Below are 23,636 nucleotides of genomic sequence, written 5' to 3'. Positions count from 1 at the left end.
AAGGGTGAGTCCCAGGCTAAAAGTTCCTGAGTTAGAGAACTCTTAGATTCAAACATAGAGCCAGTGGTTTCCCATTAAAAACCTGATGCAAGGGGTGTCTAGGTGGCTCAGTTGGGTAAGTGTCTGCTCAGGTCATGATCTCAGGGTCATGGGATTGAGCCCCACATCAGGCTCCCTCCTCAGCAGGAAGTCTTCTTCTCCCTCTGCCTCCCCTCCCCCCTCATGCTCTCTCTCTCTCTCAAATAAATAAACAAAATCTTTGAAAAAAAAAAAAAAAACTTGAAGAAAAACAACTTCTAAGAGAACCAGACAGCACATCTTCCAGCACAGTCAGCACATGCCAAACCAAAATAAACAAATTGTCCTTCTTGCCTAATTCAGGGTTCCTATTCTCAACTAATAGGAAGTTGGCAGGTGTGGCCAAGGGAGGCCACTGTCACCAGCAAACATCTGCTGCCCCCACCTGTAACTGCTGAGTTGGAACCCTTTGTATTACAACTTAAATTTTTCTTTTTTTTTTTTAAGATTTTATTTATTTATTTGACAGAGAGAGAACACAAGCAGGGGGAGCAGCAGAGGGAGAGGGAGAGGGAGAGGGAGAAGTTGGCTCCCCACTGAGCAGGTAGCCCAATGCAAGGCTCAATCCCAGGACCCTGGGATCATGACCTGAGCTGAAGGCAGACGCCCAACCAACTGAGCCACCCAGACACCCCCCTCAACTTAAATTTTTCATATCATTTTTCTAAGTCTAAGGTTGGTCTCTGTGCCTAAATTGTCTTTTCTTACAGAGAATAAAATGGTTGATTTGAATGTGGTGATGGATGATGCAAAAGCTTTTACAGGTAAGTTGTGGTAAAAAGGGAATTCATTATTAACTAAGACCCTAATGCTTTATTTAAAAAAAAAAAAAATGTTTTTAAGTAGAAGTTTTCCCTTCAGACTATTACTGACATGTTAAGATGAATCCCTACAAATTTAATGATTAAATGTTTGTTTTATAACCTTACAGTTTGCTTTGGTATTTTTCCTGTATAGACCTATATTTTGGGGAGTTTGGGCCAATAATATTTTCTACTTCACCATTGTTTAAACAACAAAACTATAGAGGAACTCTGTTCAATCCCAAGGTGAAGCTTTTGTAGGCCATCCAGGAAACATGATCACTGTGTCAAAAGACCCCATAATTCAGGCAATATATTGGCGTTTGACTTATACCTAGGATTATATGTGCTTTTCTTTTTGCTTGTATTAAAAGTATAAATTTTATTTTTGACATGATCTATACACATGCATGTACTCAGAATCTATATAAGTTAACAAGTTTCATTGTCAATTTGCTCTTCTAATTAAGCCTATAGCCCATAGGTCATCTTTTTCATCATTTGAAATCCTTCATCCATTCCTAAAATTCTTATATGTTAACAATTTCCATATTTCCAAAGGAGAGAAAGTTAATGTCAATAATCTGAGCAATGTGGTGAGGAAAATGGGACTGGTAATCACTGATGAGGAAAAGAAGCAGCTGATGAAAACTCTGCCCATTCATGGTGAGTATTTAGCACATCTTTGAAACCCAGATTTATGGGCTTGTGTGTGAAAACTGCTGAAATTATGTGTATGTCCAGTAAAACACATTTAGAAAGCACAGTTTCACAAAAAAGAAGAAATCCTGTTCTTGTCACTTACATTTTAATATTGGAAACTGGCAACATCTTTCACAGGTCCCCACCATCAAGACTAAATTATCCCGTCCCCCTGGGAGCATCACCTCCCCTAAGTCATGACCAAGGGAAAGAGGAAAACCAGGGGAGTAAGAGTAGGAAGGAAAGGGGGAGAAATAAGGAGATAAAGACTTTTAAATTCAACCACAAATAGATTTATATCAGTGAAAGCTTTATCTTTGATTTCATTCTTATTTGAGGGCAAAATAAATAAAATCCTGAAGAAATCTGAAGGGTTTTTCCCCCCTGAAATTATAGATGTTGTATTGTCTTGTGCTGTCTTTGTTAATCTTCCCTTCATTTAACCTCTGTTCTTAATTGTGTCTTGTCTTACAGCTGATGGAAAAATATATAAAAACAGGTTGCTAAAAGGCGTGAAGGCCCTCAATGGTGAGTGAGAAACACAGTGAAAGAGCAAATAAAAATAAAATCCTCATGTTTACGATTTGCTATTAAACATTCCAACTTTGCTTCTTGCCGTTTTTTTTTTTTAAGATTTTATTTATTTAATGAGAGAGCTTGTCTGCACAAGTGGGAGGAGGGGAAGAGAGAAAGAGAAAGAGAATCTCAAGCAGACTCCACTGAGCACAGAGCCCGATGGAGGACTCGATCTCATGACCCCAAAATCATGACCTGAGCCAAAATCAGGAGTCCAGTGCTTAACCAGCTGAGCCACCCAGGCACCCCTGCTTCTTGCCAATTTTTTGATCCATCGTTATGGACTTACAACTTGCCATTTTTCTTTGGGTACATTGACATTTGGGGATATAAGGAGAAGTATCAACTTACTATAGGAAGTTCTAACACTGTTTTCTAGGTAGAATTGTACAGACTGGTTGTTGTTTCAACTGTAAGTAGACGTGCCAGTTCCTCCCTGTTCACCTCTCATGGAAAACTGAAGGGCGCCTGGTTGGCTCAATCAGTTGAGTATTTGCCTTCAGCTCAGGTCATGATCCCAGGGTCCTGGGATTGAGCCCTGCATAGACCTCCCTGCTCAGCAGGGACCTACTTCTCCTCCTCCCTCTGCCTGCTGCTCCCCTTGCTGTGCTCTCTCTCTGTCAAATAAATAAATCTTTAAAAAAAGAAAAAAGTGTGCCTGGGTGGCTCAGTTGGTTAAGCTACTGCCTTCGGCTCAGGTCATGATCCTAGAGTCCCAGGATCAAGTCCCACATCAGGCTCCCAGCTCTGGAGAGAGTCTGCTTCTCCCTCTGACCTTCTCCCCTCTCATGCTCTCTCTCACTCCCTCTCTCTCAAATAAATAAATAAAATCTTAAAAAAAAAAACTGAAATTCCCTGGGTGGGTATTAAGGAAAATATCCTATCTCTACTCCTTATACTAATTCTGCTGTAAACAATTTTATTTTTAATTTTTAATTAGAAATATATTGTTAAAGCACCAAATACTACAAGAAAAACTATCCAGTTCTACCAGTTGGAAAACAGATAAAAGAAGTGTAAGTCAGGTCATGGGGATCTAATGTACAGCTTGGTGACTATAGATAGTAATATCATGTTGTATATTTCAAAGTTGCTAAGAGAACAGATTTTAAAAGTTCTCACCACCAGAAAAAAAAAAACTGTAACTTTGTATGGTGATGGATGTTAACAAGAATTACTGTGATGATCACACTGTAATATATACAAATACTAAATCATTATGTTGTACATATGAAGCTATACATATACATATGAAAATGTTTATATGTCAATTATATATGAATTTTTTTAAAAATGAGAGTCCTCTACCTCTCACCAATCTCATCCCTCCCCATAAAGGTAAATACTGTTTACTATTTACCTTTTTCTCAAAGGTTATCTTTCTCAATTTTTTCCTATTTTCAACAGACCTACCTAAATCTGAGAGATATATATGTATTAATAGTTTCTTTATGCCCTTGTGGTTTACCCTCCAGTTGGGATTTATGATGCATGACCATGATTAGCATTCTTCAGTCTTAAGCACCAATATTCATGAAATTATTTCATGCCCCTCTTTCTTAAGGACCAAGGGTCAAACTCAGAAAAGTGAAATCCGTCTTGGAAAACATGGGGATTAAACTCAAAGAGGATGACCTTGAGGAAATAATGACCCAAGTACCAACTGATGGTAAGTGTTAAGGCATCATTATGCTCTTATCTATGTTCATTATATTCTTTTTTTTTAAGATTTTATTTATTTATTTATTTGACAAAGAGAGACACAGCAAGAGAGAGACAGAACACATAAGCAGGGGGAGTGGCAGAGGGAGAAGCAGGCTTCCCGCCAAGCAGGGAGCCTGACATGGGGCTCAATCCCAGGACCCTGGGATCATGACCTGAGCCGAAAGCAGCTGCTTAACAACTGAGCCACCCAGGGGCCCCTATGTTCATTATATTCTTACCTATTTATTTCTTTGAGAGAGAGCACGCATGAGCACAAGCAGGGTGAAGGGCAGAGAGAGAGGGATAAGCAGGCCTCCTGCTGAGCAAGGAGCCCGATGTAGGATTCTATCCCAGGATCCTGGGACCATGCATGACCTGAGCTGAAGGCAGACACTTAACTGACTGAGCCATCCTGCATATAACTTTTGACTCCTCCAAAACTTAACTACTAATAGCCTACTATTGACCAAAGCCTTACCAGTAATGTAAGTCAATCAACACGTATTTTATATGTTGTATGTATTATATACTGTATTCTTACAATAAAGTAAGCTAGAAAAAAGAAGGAAGAAAAAATACTTTTACAGAACTGTACTGTATTTATCATAAAAGCCCACATAATATTGTTCCCCCACAGTTCAAACCCATGTCATTCAAGGGTCAGCTGTATTTTTTTCCCATTCAAGCTCAAGGACTCCCTGAATTCTATCATTAGAGAGTCCATAGACCCCAGGTTAAGAAATCCTGATTAAATCCTAATTAATTCCTGATATAAGTCACCCATGCAACACACTGGCCTCCTATTCCTTGACCTCTCTAATTTTAATCATCTTTTACTCCCATCTCTTTAATTGCTCACCTAATACTTTACTAATACTAATACTTTATCACCCCCAAAATCTCTGTTTCATCTACACACTCTCTGACCTTTATCATTCCAGTTTATTTACTTGCAGATATTCCTGCTGTAACACAATACAGGAATGCCTGAAAAACCTCCCTTTCTAGAAAGTTAAAATTGCCCACTAAAGTGAGCTTATGGGGAAAATTGGAGAAGCCCATTCAAAATATGTGCCACCTTGTGACCAGAACAAAAGCAGCAGCTGATATTGTGTGAAGAAGCTTAGACGTCACGGGCAGATAGCTCAGAGTAGCTGGAGATTATTTTTTTTTTAAATGTACATACACACCCACAAGGAAAGAGTTGAAAAGCTGGCTTGCAGCTCTAAAATCACGTAGATGGAAGCAGAACACTGAGCCACGGAACCTGGTTCCCCTTCCTATATTACAGGCAGGTATTTTTTATAATTTTACTAAAATAGAACTGAAAAGGCCCCTGCCATAACCAACCCAGAATTTTTTCTTTTCCTTCTGACATTCATAATTTTAATTCTTCCACTTAGAAAACAGGTGTGTGGACCAACTCACCATCCAGATTGCAGGGACATTATTCCATCCCACAACTGAATGTGATGAACTCGAGTTACCGAGCAGGCGCTAGAGCCCAGCGGAGGGCAGAACTCCCGCTCTAGCTCCCCGCCGCCTAGAGGCCATCTCTGCCCCTGTGGTGGGCGGGCCCTGCCGCTGGTGCCCCGGATCTCATTTCCCCTTGCCTCCTCCAGGACTGGACTGCTCCAGTTTCCCCTTCTCTCCTACGTCCTCAGGGTCTCCCTCTCTGCTCTCTCTCTCCGTAGATGCCACTGCCCTGCAGATCATGCTTTCGTCCTCCCCTGGTCCCCTGCTGCTACCACTCCACCTCTTAGCTCTCTTCACAGCAGAACCTCTCAGAACGTTGTCATTGCTTCAAGTTGTGTGGTGACTGGTCGTGGCCACCCTTGCGGTGAACGCACCATAATGTGCAAAGTTGTCAAATCTCCATGCTGTTCGCCTGAAGCTAATGCAACATTGTGTGTCAGCTGTGGTTCAAAAAAAGAAATCCCAAACTTACGGCTCCTTTCTGTCTCCACTTCCTCACTCCCATTCCACTCTTCTTCAGTCCTCTTCCTAGGAGACTGCCTCCAGCCTCACCGGGTCAGATACCTTCTTGAAGCGGACCAGAGCAAATTTCTGTCTCCCACTCAACCTCCCTCAGTCAGGAATGGTATCTCAAACTAGCTATTTTGATATCTCCACGTGGATATCCAAAAGGCATCATGAATTTAATGGATTAGTAATTAATCCCCCTCAAAAGGATTAAGCCCTCCCCCTCTCAGTCATGGCATCCCTTCTACTCTGCTGCGTGAGAAGGCAGCGGGTGAGGGGAGATGAATAGTTTTCTTCCTTGATTCCTCCTTTCCCTTATATCCCACATTTAAATCTCGGCTCTACCTGAAACATATGTCCTAAATCCATTCATCTGCGTCCCCACTGCTGCAGCCATAGCCCAAGAGAACAGCATCTCTTTCCTGGGCCACTGAAACCATCTCCTGTCTCGTCCCCGTTCCTCCGGTTTCCCCATCCTGCACACATCAGCCAGGGTGAGCTTCTGAAAGCTGACGTCAGGTTAAATTACTCCCCTTCTTCACACCCTCCGATGACATTGTACTGCAACATAATAAAACCCCAACTTTATCATCGGGGCCAACAGTTACCTTCATGATTTGGCCCCTGTCGCCCCAGCCTTTTCTCTGCCCCTCAGTTACAACAAAAAGCAGCAACTGATACTGGGTGAGGAAGCTTAGACAGCCCAGGTAAATAGCTCAGTTTCATCCCCATCTTAGGGCTGCCACACGTGCTGTTTTTTCCTCTCCTAGTCCTTTCCATGACCATCCTCCTCTCATTATTCAGGCCTCAACCCAAATAGACTCTCCTCAGAGAGGTCTTCCCTGATTTCCCTGTCTAATGCATCCTACCATTGCTCTTTATTATGCAACCCTATTTTATTTTGATAACATCTTAACAATAGTATCTCAAATGATCCTTTTTGTTTTGTTTACATGCTGTCTGTATCCTTCCGCTAGATTCACACTCCTTGACAGCAAGAACTCTGGCAGCTGGTTTACTTTTGTATCCCCAAAGCCTAGCAAAGTGCCTGGCACATAGAAACTACCCCCTAAATATTTGTTGATTAACTGACTACATTAAAAAAATACTCAGGGTCAGGTTCATTTGTCCTGTCTCCCTATACTTAACTGTAACAAATCACTCCTTAATCTAAAGCAAAAAAAAGGGAGATATAAGAATGATTTGTTACAGATTGAAAACTTTCTTCATTTCTAAGATAGCACTATTATCTCTAAGAAGTCTGTAACATTCTAAGAAAAATTTGGGGAGAAACTGCTGAATACTTCTGGTCTTCATAGTGTCAGGGTCTCAGTAACATCAGTTTATCTGATTCTGAAGTTTATTTCCCTTGCCTTACAGGTGATAGAACAGTTGGTCTGAATGATGTGATGGATGCTATCAGTGGGTTCAGGGGTAAGTTGCAAGCTATGATGAAATGATACTATAAATAACATCTTAATATTTTGCAATACTATATTGCAAATACAATATTTTGGTGGAGAAAAATATTTCCCCTTCATATATATTTAAATTCTTTCATATGTGTTCCATTTTTATGGGTGCTTCTGAACTTGGGTAAACAGTAATTAATGTGTGTTAATATATCAGTGCCCATGACATTCTCTGAAACTTTCCCCAAAAGAGTTTTTCAACATAGGGCTAGGTATTAAGGGTCAAAGAACTATTCCTTTTCCCGCACAAACCTCACTCCCAGGAATTTATCCTCTGGAAATAGTTAAGCTGAATAAAAAGGAAAAAAAACTCTGCTTAAAGCCCTTCAGAGAAACTTGGAACAGCCTAGTTATCTAACAGTACAGGAATTAGTATATACTCCACAGCCTGTTAGGCTAGTGGAGAAACATGTGTTGAAATGTCAACTATAAAGATTATGTGGCACTTTGGAAATATGTTAATGATGTAATATCAGGTTGGAAAAGCAAAATACAGAATTGTGTATATATTAGATTTCCACACAATGAAAGTACAGCCTTATTGTCAAAGACCAGAAATGGAATATAAAAAACTGCAATGGTTTTTGTGGTAGAGTAGTAGAATTGTATTTTTCCCCCTTTGTTAATCTTTAATGTTGTATTGTTTTTATGATGAATGAGAGAAAATTACTTCTGTGTTGAGATGAATAAAAATCTTGAATGCATAATGATCAGAGAAGCAAACTCCAAACAAATATTTTTAAATGAAAATAAAATTTTAAAACCTGGTCTATAGAGGGGTGCCTGGGTGGCTCAGTGGGTTAAGGCTTCTGTCTTCGGCTCAGGTCATGATCCCAGGGTCCTGGGATGGAGCCCTGCATCAGGTTCTCTGCTCAGCAGGGAGCCGGCTTCCCTTTCTCTCTCTCTGTCTATCTGTCTGTCTGTCTTCCCTGCCTCTCTATTTGTAATCTCTGTCTGTCAAATAAATAAAATCTTTTAAAAAAAAAAAAGCTGCTCTATAGAAAACCCTGAATTTTTCAAGTAGGGTAGGAGGAAGAATAAAAATAAAACCAAATCCCTGTATGCAGCTTAATTTGCTATGGATTTTATAATAAATCCCAGTCAGTTCCTAACCCATGGTATACTTTGTTTTTTGTAGCCACCAGAATTAAAGACATAAGACTTTTCTTTTTCTTTTTCTTTTTCTTTTTCTTTTTTTTTAGATTTTATTGATTTATTTGACAGAGAGGGAGATCACAAGTAGGCAGAGAGTCAGGCAGAAAAAGAGAGGGGGAAGCAGGCTCCCTTCCCAGCAGAGAGCCCGATGCAGGGCTCAATCCCAGGACCCTGAGATCATGACCTGAGCTGAAAACAGAGGCTTAATCACCTGAACCACCCAGGCGCCCATCTTTTCTTTCTTTCTTTTTTTTTTTTTTTTTTTAAGATTTATTTATTCATATGAGAGAGAGCTGGGTGAGTGGGCAGGCAAAAGAAGAATCTCAAGCAGGCTCCAGGTGCAGACTCTGCACTGAACACAGAGCCTGACACAGGGCTCTATCTCAGGACCCTGAGATCAGGACCTGAGCCAAAACCAAGAGTTGGATGTTTAACCAACTGTGTCAGAAGGCACCCTGACACAGGACTGTTTTCTGACTCTACTGTTAATTCTGGGCCTATGTGGACAATCATATATATAAGTACAGATGGCATTTTTTTATCCTTTATATATAGTTCTGTAATGTTTCTAAAATTTATTTCTTAATTTTTCTAAGGAGAGGTGATTGATATCCAGGACTTAGACAAATTTCTAGTAAGTGAGGGGATCGAGCTCACAGAAGAAGACATGAAGGAGCTGATGTCTCATTTGACTGTTAATGGTGAGGTTTTTAAAAATTCTCTTGTCTTTCTAGAACTGTCTTTGTTATCCTGTATATAAGATCCTCAGGAATGATCCTTATCTTTTTTTTTTAAGATTTAATTTATTTATTTCAAAGAGAGAAAGGATGAGAGCGGGGAGGGTCAGGGGAGAAGCAGACTCCCCACTAATCCTAACCGCTGAGTGGAGAGCCCAATGCAGGTCTCAATCCTGGACTCCAGGATCATGAACTAAGCCAAAGGCAGACACTTACCTGACTAAGCCATCCAGGTGCCTGATCCTTGTCTTTTTATCATCTACAACAATGCTTCTCAAACTTGAACGTGATATGAGTCACTTGGGCATTTATTAAAATGCAGATCGTGATTTCGGTCTGGGTTGGATCCTGAAAAATTCTGCATTTCTAATGAGTTCCCAATGATGCCAGTGCTACCGCTGTATGGACAACACTTGCCCATGAAGGTCTTCAAAGATGTAGAAACGATAGATTACAATTGTACCTGGCCTTTCATTTCTTAAGTCACAAGTACAAGCAATATTTAATTTGTGCTTAAGGGTGAGATTCCAGCCCAAAAATAAGAATAAAAAATATTAGGGTAATTGAAATTAAAAAATAAAAATGAGTATTAGGGAGAGGTACACAGAGGAAGCAGGGTAGTTAAGGGTTAACTGATTTCATTTATGCTTGCTCTTTTGTTTGCTTATTGAGATTTTTATTATCGTTTATGGAATCTGGCTACATGACTTATCTGCAGACTGTTCTGTTCTATAGCTACTTTAGATTAGTCTTCTTTTATTTCTACTACTTTCTTTGTTCTGATTTCTTTAAAAAAAAAAAAAGGTGATCTGGGAGCATTTGGGGAGTAACATTTCTTACCATAATGCTTCAGTGATGTTACTTGAATTCTGACCTTGAATGTATAAGATTGTATATTGATTGATTCAACCAACAAATATTTATTGATCATTGAATATGTGCAGGCACTATACTAGATGCAAGGAATATAAGAGTGAAGCAGGGAGTGCAGGCTTGGTTTTCTCTGCTAAGCCTAACTGAAAATAGGAAGTAAAACACTGAACCAACAATATGTTTCTCAAATCCCAGTTTTAAAGCAATCAGTTTGAACCTATTCATGGCAAACATTACTTTCTGTTCTCTCCAGTTTACCATTTCTTCTTGTTCACCTAGACTTTCTTCCTCTCCACTCTCCAGTGGAGAAAAGGCTCCTTTCTGCACCTCCAAATCCATTGCTCTTGACTTGATCATCTCCCACTTTGTCAAAAATTATTTTTTTAGGGGCGCCTGGGTGGCTCAGTGGGTTAAGCCGCTGCCTTCGGCTCAGGTCATGGTCTCAGGGTCCTGGGATCGAGTCCCGCGTTGGGCTCTCTGCTCAGCAGGGAGCCTGCTTCCCTCTCTCTCTCTCTCTACCTGCCTCTCTGTCTACTTGTGATCTCTCTCTGTCAAATAAATAAATAAAATCTTTTAAAAAAAATTATTTTATTAATTGAGATATAATTGACATATAGCCTTATATCTTATTTCAGGTCTATGACATAATGACAACAATGGTTCAATATTTTTACAAAAATCATTTCTTCCATAATTCCTTTCCAACACATTCAGTTTCATCCCTTTCTCTCTACTCTGCCTATGAAGAAGCACATGGTCCCTCAGTCCTTTTACACACTAACCTTCAGCTGGTTCTTCTGCCTCCTAATTATGATCATTCATCCCTTATTCCTTTCTCAATCTGCCTCTTAATTGTCTACAGGAGCCACTTCTGCTTCCTTATTTCACGTTCTCTTTGAATCCTTGCAGTTGGCTTCCCCACTCACATAGCCTGTGAGGCTACAGAAATAGCTCTTAGAATCCAAAATCACGAATAATTTCCTTTGCCAGCCTCACTTATTCTATCTTCCGAACATAGGAACAATCGAGGGTTTGTTTCTCAGTCTTCTCAGTTTTAATTCCTTCCGCCTTTTGATGATATCACTCCTTGATTGTTGCTTCATTATCAGCTCTCTATGGCGGCGGTTCTCAAATTACCATGAGATTAAAACTATTTTTAAAATAACACTAAAACAATATTTGCCTTTATCATTCTCATTCACTCACAAGTAACTTTTCTAATAAGCTACATGATATATTCACACATGATATATCTGAAAAACCTATTAAAATATTTCTTTTCTGGGTGACTATAGGTGACTCAGACAGTTGAGCATCAGACTCTTGATTTCGGCTCAGGTCACGATCTCAGGCTCATGAATTGAGCCCCTTGTCAGGCTCACACTGGACATGGAGCCTGCTTAAGATTCTCTCTCTCCCTCCGCCCCTCCCCCCACCTGATGTATTCTCTCTCTCTCTCTCTCTAAAAAAAAATATATAAATAAAATAATAAAATATTTCTTTTCTGACTGCATAACTCTATAAGGCCAGATTTTCTTCAACTGAAAAAACATATCACAGCAAACTAAATGCAGAAACAGATTGAGGATCCCAGCTGTCTTCTATTAAGCCAGACATTAAAGAGATTTGCAAAAATGTAAAACAATGCTATTTTTGCCTAGGCCGCTATAACAAGAATACCATATACTAGGTGGCTTCTAAACAACAGAAATTTATTTCTCACAGTTCTGGGCCAGAAGTCCTGATATCAGGGTGCCAGCAAGGTTGAGTTCTGGTGAGAAGCCTCTCCTGGGCTACAGATTGTCACCTTCTGGTGGTTTCCTCACATGGCAGAGAGCACGGAGCAGCAGTCTCTCTCCTCACCCATAGGGTCAGTAATCCCATTCATGAGGGTTTGTCTTCAGGATCTCATCCAGTCCTAATCACCTCCCCAAAACCCTGCCTCTTAATACCATCACATTGGAGACAGAATTTTAATATATGAATCTGGAGGGACACCAATGTTCAGTCAGTAACACTACCATTCCCCCTAATTTTAATGCCTTAATTTTTTTCATTTTCAATTAATATATATTTTTCATTAAAAAATATGTTAACATATACTAGATTTAGAGATGCCTGGATGGCTCAGTCGGCTAAGCACCTGCCTTCAGCTCAGGTCATAATCCCAGGGTCCTGGAATCAAGTCCCGAGTTGGACTCCCTACTCAGCATGGAGTCCGCTTCTCCTTCTGACCCTCTCCACTCTGAGCTCACTCGCTCGCTCTCTCTCTCTCTCTGACAAATAAATAAATAAAATCTTTTTTTTTTTTTAATGTACTGGGATGCCTGAGTGGCTCAGTGGGTTAAAGCCTCTGCCTTCAGCTTGGGTCATGATCCCAAAGTCCTGGGATCGAGCCTCACATCAGGCTCTCTGCCTGCCTCTCTGCCTACTTGTGATTTCTGTCTGTCAAATAAATAAATAAGATCTTTAAAAATAAAAAATTTTTAAAAATTTAAAAATGTACTAGATTTATTGCTATTTTAAAACATTTTTTAAAGATTTATTTATTTATTTGTCAGAGAGAGAGAGAGTACAAGCAGGGGGAGCTGCAGGCTGAGCAGGCAGAGGGAGAAGCATGCTCCCTGCTAAGCAGGGAGCCATATGTGGGACTTGATTCCAGGACCCTAGGATCATGGCCTGAGCCGAAGACAGGCACTTAACGACTGAGTCACCCAGGCATCCCTATTTTAAAACGTTTTTAAAATTTCTCAGTTTTAGTATCTAATGTGATTATAACCCACATAATAGCTATAACTCACATAAACCTCTTGGAGGTCCTCAAAATTTTTTAAGAATACAAAAAAGTCCTGAGACCAAAATGTTTGAAAACTTTTGTTCTCTGGATTATTCTTTGTCACCACTTTTTCCAGCTGTCTACTGTTTATTTCTTCCTTTTTGTCCCACCAGCACCTTAAGCTGTTCTTGTGGGGAGAGAGTGGACTTCTCCTTAAATAGCAGATGCATATAGCTGAGCTAATCAAACTCCTCAGTTATGGCACACTATCATCATTGGTCCATGCAAGGACAGTTTGTGTTTTGTTTTATTATTTTCCCCTTGACCTCCTACTTCCATTCCTATTTCCTTCCCCCATCATAGGTACATTCTCTATTATAGCTAATGTATTTTAGATATGTGTATTTTAGATGTGTTTATCCCTTTAAAAATGTAATGTGAGGGTACCTGGGTGGCTCAGTGAGTTAAAGCCTCTGCCTTCAGCTCCCAAGGTCCTGAGATCAAGCCCCACATCTGGCTCTCTGCTCAGCAGGGAGCCTGCTTCCCCTTCTCTCTCTGCCTGCCTTTCTGCCTACTTGTGATCTCTGTCTGTCAAGTAAATAAATAAAATCTTTAAATAAATAAATAAATAAATAAAATTTAAAAATAAAAAAAATTAAAATGCAATGTGTGTGGTATTTAATTTCCTTAAATGGTATTGTGCTATAAAACTCATTCTATTTCTTTTTTTTCAATCAACATTTTTAACAGCCCTATTGAGATAGAGGTCACATACCAAACAATTTTCCATTTAAGTATGTAATTGGATGGTTTTTAGTACTGACAGATATAAGCAACTATCACCACAGTCATTCTAGTACATTTCCATCATCTTAAAAAAGGTGCTATGTGTATGCATAAGGTGCTAAGGGAGCATTTAGCCAAGACTGAGATTTTCTGGAGAAGACCCTACGCTGAACAAGTATGGGAAGATCATTCCAGCCGGAGAAACATACTCTGTACCCTCAAGAGTGACAAGTCCTACCACCCAAATATGTTGGTTCTCAAGAAATCCTTGGTAGAAGAAAACACAGAGCAGGTCCTTCTCTACCTATTCCAACTCTGAGCAATTTGCCAATACGGTCACTTCATATCTTTTTTTTTAATGTCATCTGTCTGAGTTCGGAAAAGATGATATCAGATTTGAGCCTTGGTTCTTCTTGTAATATCCCTTCTCTACATGTAATTTTTGGAGTTTCATACTTTGAAACATAGAAAAGAGGAACTGTATTGAAGAAGTAGAGAGATTTGTCTCACTAAAGATTTATCCTTTCTTCCATCATACTTGCCTGAGGGAAAAACAAATGCAATTTCCAAGCAAACCAGTTTCTCTAGTAGTTCTAACTCATAGGAGAAGTTCCAGTCTGCCATGTCATTTTAATAATTTCACAACTTTTATCAGTTTTATGAGTTTTTTATTTAAGTTCAATTAATTAACATATAGTATATTATTAGTTTCAGAGGTAGAGTTTTGTGATTCATCAGCCCATACAACACCCAGTGCTCATTACATCACATGTCCTTCTTAATGCCCATCACCCAGTTACCCCATCCCACCACCCACCGCCCCTCCAGTAACCCTGTTTGTTTCCTAGAGTTAAGTCTCTTAAATGGTTTGTCTTCCTCTCTGAAACATCTTATTTCACTTTTCCCTCCTTTCCCCTGTGATTCTCTGTCTTGTTTCTTAAATTCCACATATGGTGAAATCATATGATAATTGTCTTTCTCTGACTGACTTATTTTAATTAGCATAATACCCTCTATCTAGTTCCATCCATGTCAGATATGGACAAAGAGGGGAACCCTCTTACACTGCTGTTGGGAATGCAAGCTGGTACAACTGCCCTGGAAAACAGTATGGAAGTTCCTGAAAAAGTTTAAAAATAGAACTGCCCTCCAACCCAGCAATTGCGCTACTGGGTATTTACCCAAAGGATGCAAACACAGTGATCCAAAGGGGCACCTGCACCCCACTGTTTAAAGCAGCAATGCCCAAATAGCCAAAATAAAAGCCCAGATGTCCGTTTAAAGATGAATGGATAAAGAAGATGTGGTATATATTGGGGCACCTGGGTGGTTCAGTATGTTAAAGCCTCTGCCTTTGGCCCAGGGTCCTGGGATCAAGCCCCGCATCAGGCTCTCTGCTCAGCAGGGAGCCTGCTTCTTCCTCTTTCTCTGCCTGCCTCTCTGCCTACTTGTGATCTGTGTCTGTCAAATAAATAAATAAAATCTTTTTTTAAAAAAAGATGTGGTATATATACAACGGAATATTACTCAGTTTTTATGAGTTTTTATGTGACTTCCTCTGTGTCTGATTCAAATGTTTTACAGGAAATGGGAAGGTTACAGTGGATTCAATAATGGAGGGCCTAAAGAAGTTTAAACGTGAGTGGGAATCCATGATTCATTTTATAAAAATGGATAATCTGGTGCTATGAGTTTATTTTTACATGTGTTTTCTTGGTTGTTAAAGTAATACATGTTCATTATAAAAAATTTCTATATCCAAAAAACAAAAGAATGCAAAAGGGAAATTTTAGTAATTCTTAATTCTATCACCTGGTGATATTCTATAGTTTTTCTCACCCCTAATTTTTTTCCTTGTACACACATAATTTTTGTGTATTCAGCATTAAAGCCCCACTTTCAAACTACTTTTTCCATTTTCCTATTAATGCTAAAATACCTATTGATAGGTATGTGTGAATACCTAAAATTCCTTTTTGGATGCCTGTGAAATTTAACACATAACCTCAGAACTTTCTGTTTGCAGGCCTCTTAGCATATTTATTTCTAAAATAAGTTTCCCAATGCCAAATGCCACCGTCTGTACTTACTTAGAAAAGAATGAATGGGAGGTTTGAAAATGATGCTGTGAAACCCATCAGGAGAGGCAAGTTAAGACTTGTCTTCTGCCCTCTTACCCCCACACACGACCTCAATCTGTACTTCATTCTCCAGTAATTTTGATTTGCTCTCTGCATTTTTTCAACAAGAATGATTTTTTTTAATTGATTTGTCTCTGAAAGCCTGATCGTGTTTCAAAAAGAAGAACTTAAGAATAATTTAAGGTGCTTTATGTAAGTATCTACAAAATGAATGTTAATAAGAGAAGATAAATTTAAATTCTGGGCACCCACACTTAACATTTCCAAATGAGTCCTGTTGTATTTTATTATTTGCAAAAGAAAAAAGATCTCTTTGACTAGGTCCCATTCTATCCCATATATTGCTGCTTCTGTCACTGGTGCCAGAAAACTTTTGAAAATGTCTGCTTAGTAGCTTTTAACCCCAGCATTTAAAATCATGATGCTGAATTTATGGATACTGAAGCAATCCTCTGTGATCATGTATAAGATCAATGTTTTTGATTTATTGAGTACCCACCCACTATAAAAAATAAAGTTCAGCAATGAAAAAGGGACAAAGTTCCTGCTCTCAGCAAGGCTGTTTTTGAGTAGATAGTACATGCTCAATAAATGCTTGTGGGTTGACTAATAAAGGTTCTAGTCTCCTGCTTTCAGATAATGGAAGATTCACTAACCCAAGCAGCTATATCAAGGTCATTCTCATAATAACCCTCCCAATCTGGGCCATTTGAAAGAGTTATATAACACCATGTAAGCTGGCTGGTTAGCTCAGTTGGTTAGAGCGTGGTGCTGATAACACCATGTAAAACCCCAGGGCATGTAAGTGAGTCGCCCAAATCAGAATCAATTGTTAAAACCCTTCTACCAAGCCAAAAAAGCATGGCTTCCCAGTCCTGTCTGCTTACTTTTCCATCCTTCTTCTTTGTCCCCTTCCATTTCTTCTTTTTCTCTGTTCTTCTTCTCTTCTTCCTATCTCTATTAATAGATTATTTTTCTCTCATTCCTGCTTCTACTTGTTTTCTGACTAGTATTGCCTTTTTCTCTTTTCTTTCTAGTCTCTGTCAAACATACATGGTTCACATGCCCACCCTGCTCTCCCACTTGCTTTCTTCACTATGTAAGCCATTCCACTTGCTGCCTTCAAAATGTGTTATTCTGTGAAGTCCACAGTGCATTAAAGAAAATGTAGACATTGAAAAGTGCGTTTCATAATTTTAGAAACTTACAACATCCGTGTGTATTCCACAAATTCACCAAATATTACTCAATGTCCACTTACTGTGTTTTCTTTATAGATACAGGTACTAAAAGAACAAATTTTATTTCTGAATACTGTATACTGTATTGACATTTTTTGCACATTCAAACATGTGCTACCTATGATTTAAGTTTTCACTTTCAAATTTCTGATGACTAGATATACTCATTTTTGAGACAATGGCATTTTTTATACTTAAGTTATCTTTTTTCTCCAATCCCCATTTCACAATTTCTATTTTTCTAAGGAATAAAAGTAAATTTCAGTTACCTAAACATAATAACATGAAAATGATACTTCTATATGAACAACTTCAAGACCTGCTAACATTTCATGTCATTTGATGGTGAACATTCAAAATTCCACTCTGGCTTATAATGGTGTAGGTTGTAGAGTTCTATATGAGAATTTCTCTTTTATATATAATTTTTTTTATTTTTTTTATTAACATATAATGTATTATTAGCCCCAGGGGTAGAGGTCTGTGAATCGCCAGGTCTATACACTTCATAGCACATACCTTCCCCAATGTCTATAACCCCACCACCCTCTCCCTACCCACCTCCCCCCAGCAATCCTCAGTTTGTTTTGTGAGATTAAGAGTCTCTTAATGATTTGTCTCCTTCCCGATCCCATCTTGTTTCATTTATTCTTCTCCTACCCCCCCAAACCCCCCACATTGCCTCTCAACTTCCTCATATCAGGGAGATCATATGATAATTATCTTTCTCTGATTGACTTATATGAGAATTTCTAAAACCATACTTATTAGGACTATAGAGAAACTCTAAAAACATTTAGAAAAAATCTACTGTGTAAAAATAAAGGCTGCCTCTTGTCAGAAACAGAAATCTTCCCAGTCCCATTCCCAGCCGTGTGGTGGCACGTGCAGCATCCCAGGATGGCACAGGATCCCTCTAGCAAACTAATGTCTAGGCAGGGAAAAGAACCAAGCAATAGAGAAGAGAAGACGAGAGAGAAGGGAGGAATAAAGGTGTTTGATAGGTTCTTCTTTTTTTTTTTAACAGAAATTATTTTTTTTTAAGATTTTATTTATTTATTTGACAGACAGAGATTACAAGTAGGCAGAGAGGCAGTCAGAGAGGGGAGGAAGCAGGCTCCCCGCTGACCAGAGAGCCCGATGCGGGGCTCGATCCCAGGACCCTGGGATCATGACCTGAGCTGAAGGCAGAGGCTTTAACCCACTGAGCCACCCAGGCGCCCCTGATAGGTTCTTCTTAATCCGATAAATTATGTTTCATGTTAGTATTAATCTCTCCCTTTGCATAAAGAAAATGTAGCCATTTTGTGTGTCCTGCTTTCTGCCTGATATACTACCCTGTATAGGCTTTACAGCCTAAAGGTACTACCAGAACCTTTCCATGTTTCCATAACCTGCAACTGACCTTTCTTGATATCAAAATAACATTATTGGCTTTATCTGGCCAAACTAAACCAAACTTAGAGCATTGAACTATTATACACAGCACTTTTCTCCTGAGTTAATCGCCTTGTGCCTAGAAAACAAAACTACCCAACATTTTGAGAGGAAGAAAAGAAAAGAATTGAATCTGTACTATTAAAGTACTTTTTTCATTGTTGTTCTGGCCATAGGATAGAGTAGGGCAAGACAGATAGATTTCGTAGTCAATATTATAACAAATATTACATGTACACACTTCACAGGAGAATTCACTAGAAAGAAAGAACTATATCACAAAAAGGCACGTAATTAGTCAACAGGTTATAACCAAATCACTAATGAAAATGAAATGGGTAGCAAGTTGTCCTCCTTGAGTCAACAATTTTTCAAAATTGCTTCACTTCTTTTCATCCTAAAAGATGATAAGCAAATAGTCTTTCCTTCAGTGTTGACTCTGTTTGTTGTTTCAAAGACAATTTTTTTGGAGTTTGATACATAAAGGCACCAAAAGAGGCAATATGAATTAAGAGGTATATCTCTAACTGAGGATGAAAGAGTGTACTTATCGTGATGAGTACCAGTGTTGTATGGACGTGTTGAATCACTATATTGTACACCTGAAACTAATATTACACTGAATATTAATTAACTGGAATTTAAATAAAAACTCTAAGAAAAACCAAGAGATATGTCACATATAACTGATATTTTCACTTTCCCACTCATAGGAGGAAAAATTAAAAGAAAACTGTAATTTGCTCCTATTCTACTTTTCAAAACTTCAGAAATGTATATAACTTTGACTCTTAATTTTATCTTTAAGCAAAAGGGATGGTGCCACTGCATAAGTTGATGAAAACTGGACATGATACTAAAGGTGAGTGTGAGACCTGACGTGAAGGTATTTAATACTTTGACTTCTGTATTTCAATCCCATAGTTATATTCCCTCATAGTTTTGTCAGTCACTGCCCTCTATCTACTTGTTGCTAGGCAACTGTACACTTATCTCTCCAGTTGTTTTTCTGAGTTCCTTTTGCTTTTATAGTCCATACCACGCTGCATCACAGGTGATTATCAAATATTTTTTTTAAAGATTTTATTTATTCATTTGACAGAGAGAGATCACAAGTAGGCAGAGAGGCAGACAGAGAGAGAGAGAGGAGGAAGCAGGCTCCCCACCAAGGAGAGAGCCCGATGCGGGGCTCGATCCCAGGACCCTGGGATCATGACCTGAGCCAAGGCAGAGGCTTTAACCCTCTGAGCCACCCAGGCACCCCTGATTATCAAATATTTTACTTTGTCTTCTAACATATTTATTTGTGATGGACTTGTTTTTATCTCTAGTTACTTTGTAACTTACTTGGTGCAATTTATTTGAAACACAAAGCAGGTGTTCCTAACTCTGCCACTAAAGAGATTAATTCAATTCATTGTGCTTTAGTGTCCTTATCAATAAAATGAAAAAGGTGAATTAGATTAATGATCTGTTAGTTCTTTCTCAGCTGTAAAATTCTAACTTTTGTGGTTAAAAAGACACTATCAAGAAAATGAAAAGACAACCCACAGAACAGGAAAAATGTTTGTAAATTATGTATCTGATAAGGGTCTACTATCCAAACATATAAAAAAAAACCCTTGTAACTCAACAATAAAAAGCAAATAACCCAACTTTTAAAATGGGCAAAAGATCTAAATAGATATTTCTCAAAAGAAGATATAAAAATGACTAATAAGCACATGAAAAGATGTTCAACATCATTAGTCATTAAAGAAAAGCAAATCAAAACTGCAAGCTACCACTTCACACCCACTTGGATGACTATAATAAAAAAAAAAAGACAATAACAAATGTTGATAAGGGCATGGAAAAATTGGGAAACCTCATATATTGCTGGTGGGAATGTAAAATGGTGCAGCTGCTATGGAGAATAATTGGCAGTCCCCAAAATGTGAAACATAGTCACCATATAACCCAGAAATTCTACACCATGGGATATACCCAAGAGAAATGAAAACATATGTCCACATAAGAACTTGTACAAGATTGTTTATAGAAACATGACCCATAATAGTCCAAAAGTGAAGACAATCCAAATGTCCATCTACTGATAAATGGATACACAAAATGTGGCCTATCCGTACAATGGAATATTGTTCAGCCATAAAAAGGAATGAAGTATGGATACATGCCAAAACACTGATGAACCTTGCAAACATTATACTAAGTGAAAGAAGCCAGACAAAAAGGCCACATATAATATTATTCTGTTTATATTAAATGTCAAGAATAGGCAAATCTATAGAGATAGAAGATAGATTAGTGGTTGCCTGCAGGCAACTACTGTGAGAGGGGAGTGTGGGAAGTAGCTGCTAGTGGTACAGGGCTACTTTCTACGTGATGAAACTATTCTGGAAGTAGATGGTAGTGATGCCTGTACAAGTTTGTAAATATACTAAAAACCACTGAACTCACACTTTTAAAAGAGTATGTTTTATGGTATGCAAATTATATTTTAATTTTTTATTATATTATTATATTTATCTTAATATATAACATATTATATTTATTTTATTATATTTTAATTTTTTAAAGTATAGGACTGACCAAAAAAATATATATATAATATATGTATATATATTATATCATATATATAGTATATATATACAGAGCTTGACAAACAGGTGCAGATTTGGCATTCTTATTGGTTTATATATATAATATATTGTTATTTATTTATTTATTTATTCATTTATTTATATGTTTATATATAATATATGTATAAATAATATAAAATAATTATTAATAAATAGTTGATAAATAATATATAATATATATTTTATATATATATTTTAAAAAACAAGAATGCCAGATCTGCACCTGTTTATTTGTCAAGCTCTGTAGGTGGAAAAAATAAACAATAGGCTGGACCCAATGTAAGTCCTAGCCACAAAGCACCTTCCATATATCCAGTGTACCTATCTGTGGAACCCAGCTTATGTCCTAGTACTATCAGCCCCACAGATAAATACCACACCAGTCCACCAGTTCTAAGCTACCTAGAATATGCCCATAAGTAAATTAAGTGAAATCAGCCCTTCATCCCATTTGGTTCTGGCTAGATGATTATTGGTGTAGCTAAATTATAATACATGCCTCCTCCCTGGGATATTTTAATTTCTCATGTACACCACCCTATTAATTTTGATGACTTCTGTCACCACTATTCACTCATAAATCATGGGAATGCAAATTTGAATGAACTTGTCCCACTTCCCTGTCAGCTACTTTTGGGTAGGCATGCCATCTTTTAAGTCCTTATGTTCTTTTCCTAGCAGATAGTAGGTATCTGCTGAAGGGATGAATGGATGCACAATCAGTGTCTACCATGTGTCAAGCTTTATTCTACATGCTTAAGACAAAAATCCCTACTCTCAGGGAACTTACACTCTAGTGAAGAGATATATGCAACAACAAAAAATAAGATAATAGTATGACAGAGATTACGGAGATTAAAATAAAGCAAAGATATGTTTCCAAAGAAGACATCCAGATGGCTAACAGACACGTGAAAAGAAGCTCAACATCATTCATCATCAGGGAAATACAAATCAAAACCATGATGAGATACCACCTCACATGTGTCAAAACTCGAGAACCATACGGAGGTTCCTCAAAAAATTAAAATTAGAACTACCTTACAATCCAGCAATTGCACTACTAGGTATTTATCCAAAGGATACAAACATAGTGACTTGAAGGGGTACGTGTACCCCAATATTTACAGCAGCATTATTAACAATAGCCTAACTCTGAAGAGAGCCCAAATGTCTATCAACTTATGAATGAACAAAGAAGATGTGGTAATATATACAATGGAATATTACTCAGCCATCAAAAAACTGAAATCTTGCCATTTGCAATGACATGATGGACCAAGAGTGTATTATGCTAAGTGAAATAAGTCAGTCAGAGAAAGACAAACACTGTATGATCTCACTCATATGTGAAATTTTTAAAAGATTGTATTTATTTATTTGAGAGAGAGAGAACACAAACAGGTGGGAAAGGACAGAAGGAGAAGCAGACTCCCCACTGAGTAGGGAGCCTGACATGGGGCTCAATCCCAGGACCCTGAGATCATGACCTGAGCCAAAAGCAGACTCTAACTGACTGAGCCATCCAGGCATCCCTCATATGTGAAATTGAAGAAAGAAAACAGATGAACATCTGGGAAGGGGGAAAAGAAAAAAAGAGAGAGAGAGAGAGAAACAAGCCATAAAAGACTTTTTTTAAAGATCTTATTTACTTATTTATTTATTTATTTATTTTTAGAGAGAGAGAGTACAAGCAGGGAGAGGAACAAAGGGGATGGAAGAGGGAGGGGAAAGAATCTCAAGCAGACTCTCCTGAATGCAGAGCCCAACATGGGGCACACCACCCCAAGACCATTATCTAAGCTGAAACCAAGAGTCAGATGCTCAATATACTGAGCCACTCAGGTGCTCTGAGACTCGTGACGGTAGAGAACAACCTGAGGATTGTTGGAGGGATGTGGGTGGGGGATGAGCTAGATGGGTGATGGATATTGAGAAGGGCACTGTTATGATGAGCAATGGGTGTTGTATGTAAGTGATGAATCACTCAATTCTTCGCCAGAAACCAGTATTGCACAGTTAACTACCTAAAATGTAAATTTTTTAAAATGAATTAATGAATAAATAAAGCAAAGGAAAGGGGCATAAGGAATTCTGGAAGTGAGGGAAGGTAAACAAGAAAGGCCTTGCTGATAAAGGACATTTAAGCAAAAAGGTTAAAGAGGTAAGGGAGTGAGCCACTCGTAATCTGAGGCAAGCACACTCCATGCAGAGGGCAGAGCACATGTAAATGTCTTTATACAAGAGCGTGCTTGCAGTATTTGAGAAAAAGGTAATTGGCCATTCTGGCTAGAACAGAGTGAGCAAAGGCAATGTAGGAAGAGATAAGGTCATAGGACTGGGCACAGGACCATCACATTCAGTCACATAAGCCTATGCAATACACAGTTCCCGGGTTGTGCAATAAGGTGTTCCAGTAAGAGGGTGGGGCAGGTGCAGCCACTAACAGATCATATAAGCCTGAAGGCTATTGTAAAGGTTGGATTTTTACCCTGAGTGACTTAGAAAACTACTGGAGGATTTGAGCAGA

At 38.4% G+C, this 23,636-nt stretch overlaps 1 protein-coding gene across 1 annotated transcript in view; it reads left to right on the top strand.

The window, feature by feature from the left end:
• The window catches only part of LOC111158196 (EF-hand calcium binding domain 3), a 56,150-nt gene that overhangs the window by 410 nt on the left and 32,104 nt on the right, over positions 1 to 23,636 (top strand). Inside the window, exons 2-6 of the mRNA XM_022520111.1 lie at positions 789 to 842; positions 2,058 to 2,111; positions 7,227 to 7,280; positions 9,070 to 9,174; positions 19,273 to 19,326. Of these exons, the coding sequence (XP_022375819.1) occupies positions 789 to 842; positions 2,058 to 2,111; positions 7,227 to 7,280; positions 9,070 to 9,174; positions 19,273 to 19,326 (321 nt within the window). The remainder of the gene's footprint in view (positions 1 to 788; positions 843 to 2,057; positions 2,112 to 7,226; positions 7,281 to 9,069; positions 9,175 to 19,272; positions 19,327 to 23,636) is intronic.

This window comes from Enhydra lutris, unplaced genomic scaffold (assembly GCF_002288905.1).
Source record: "Enhydra lutris kenyoni isolate GAN:26980312 unplaced genomic scaffold, ASM228890v2 scaffoldscaffold57, whole genome shotgun sequence".
NCBI lineage: Eukaryota > Metazoa > Chordata > Mammalia > Carnivora > Mustelidae > Enhydra > Enhydra lutris.
The sequence above is the reverse complement of the archived record's forward strand: the minus strand, read 5'-3'. Positions and strand labels throughout refer to the sequence as shown.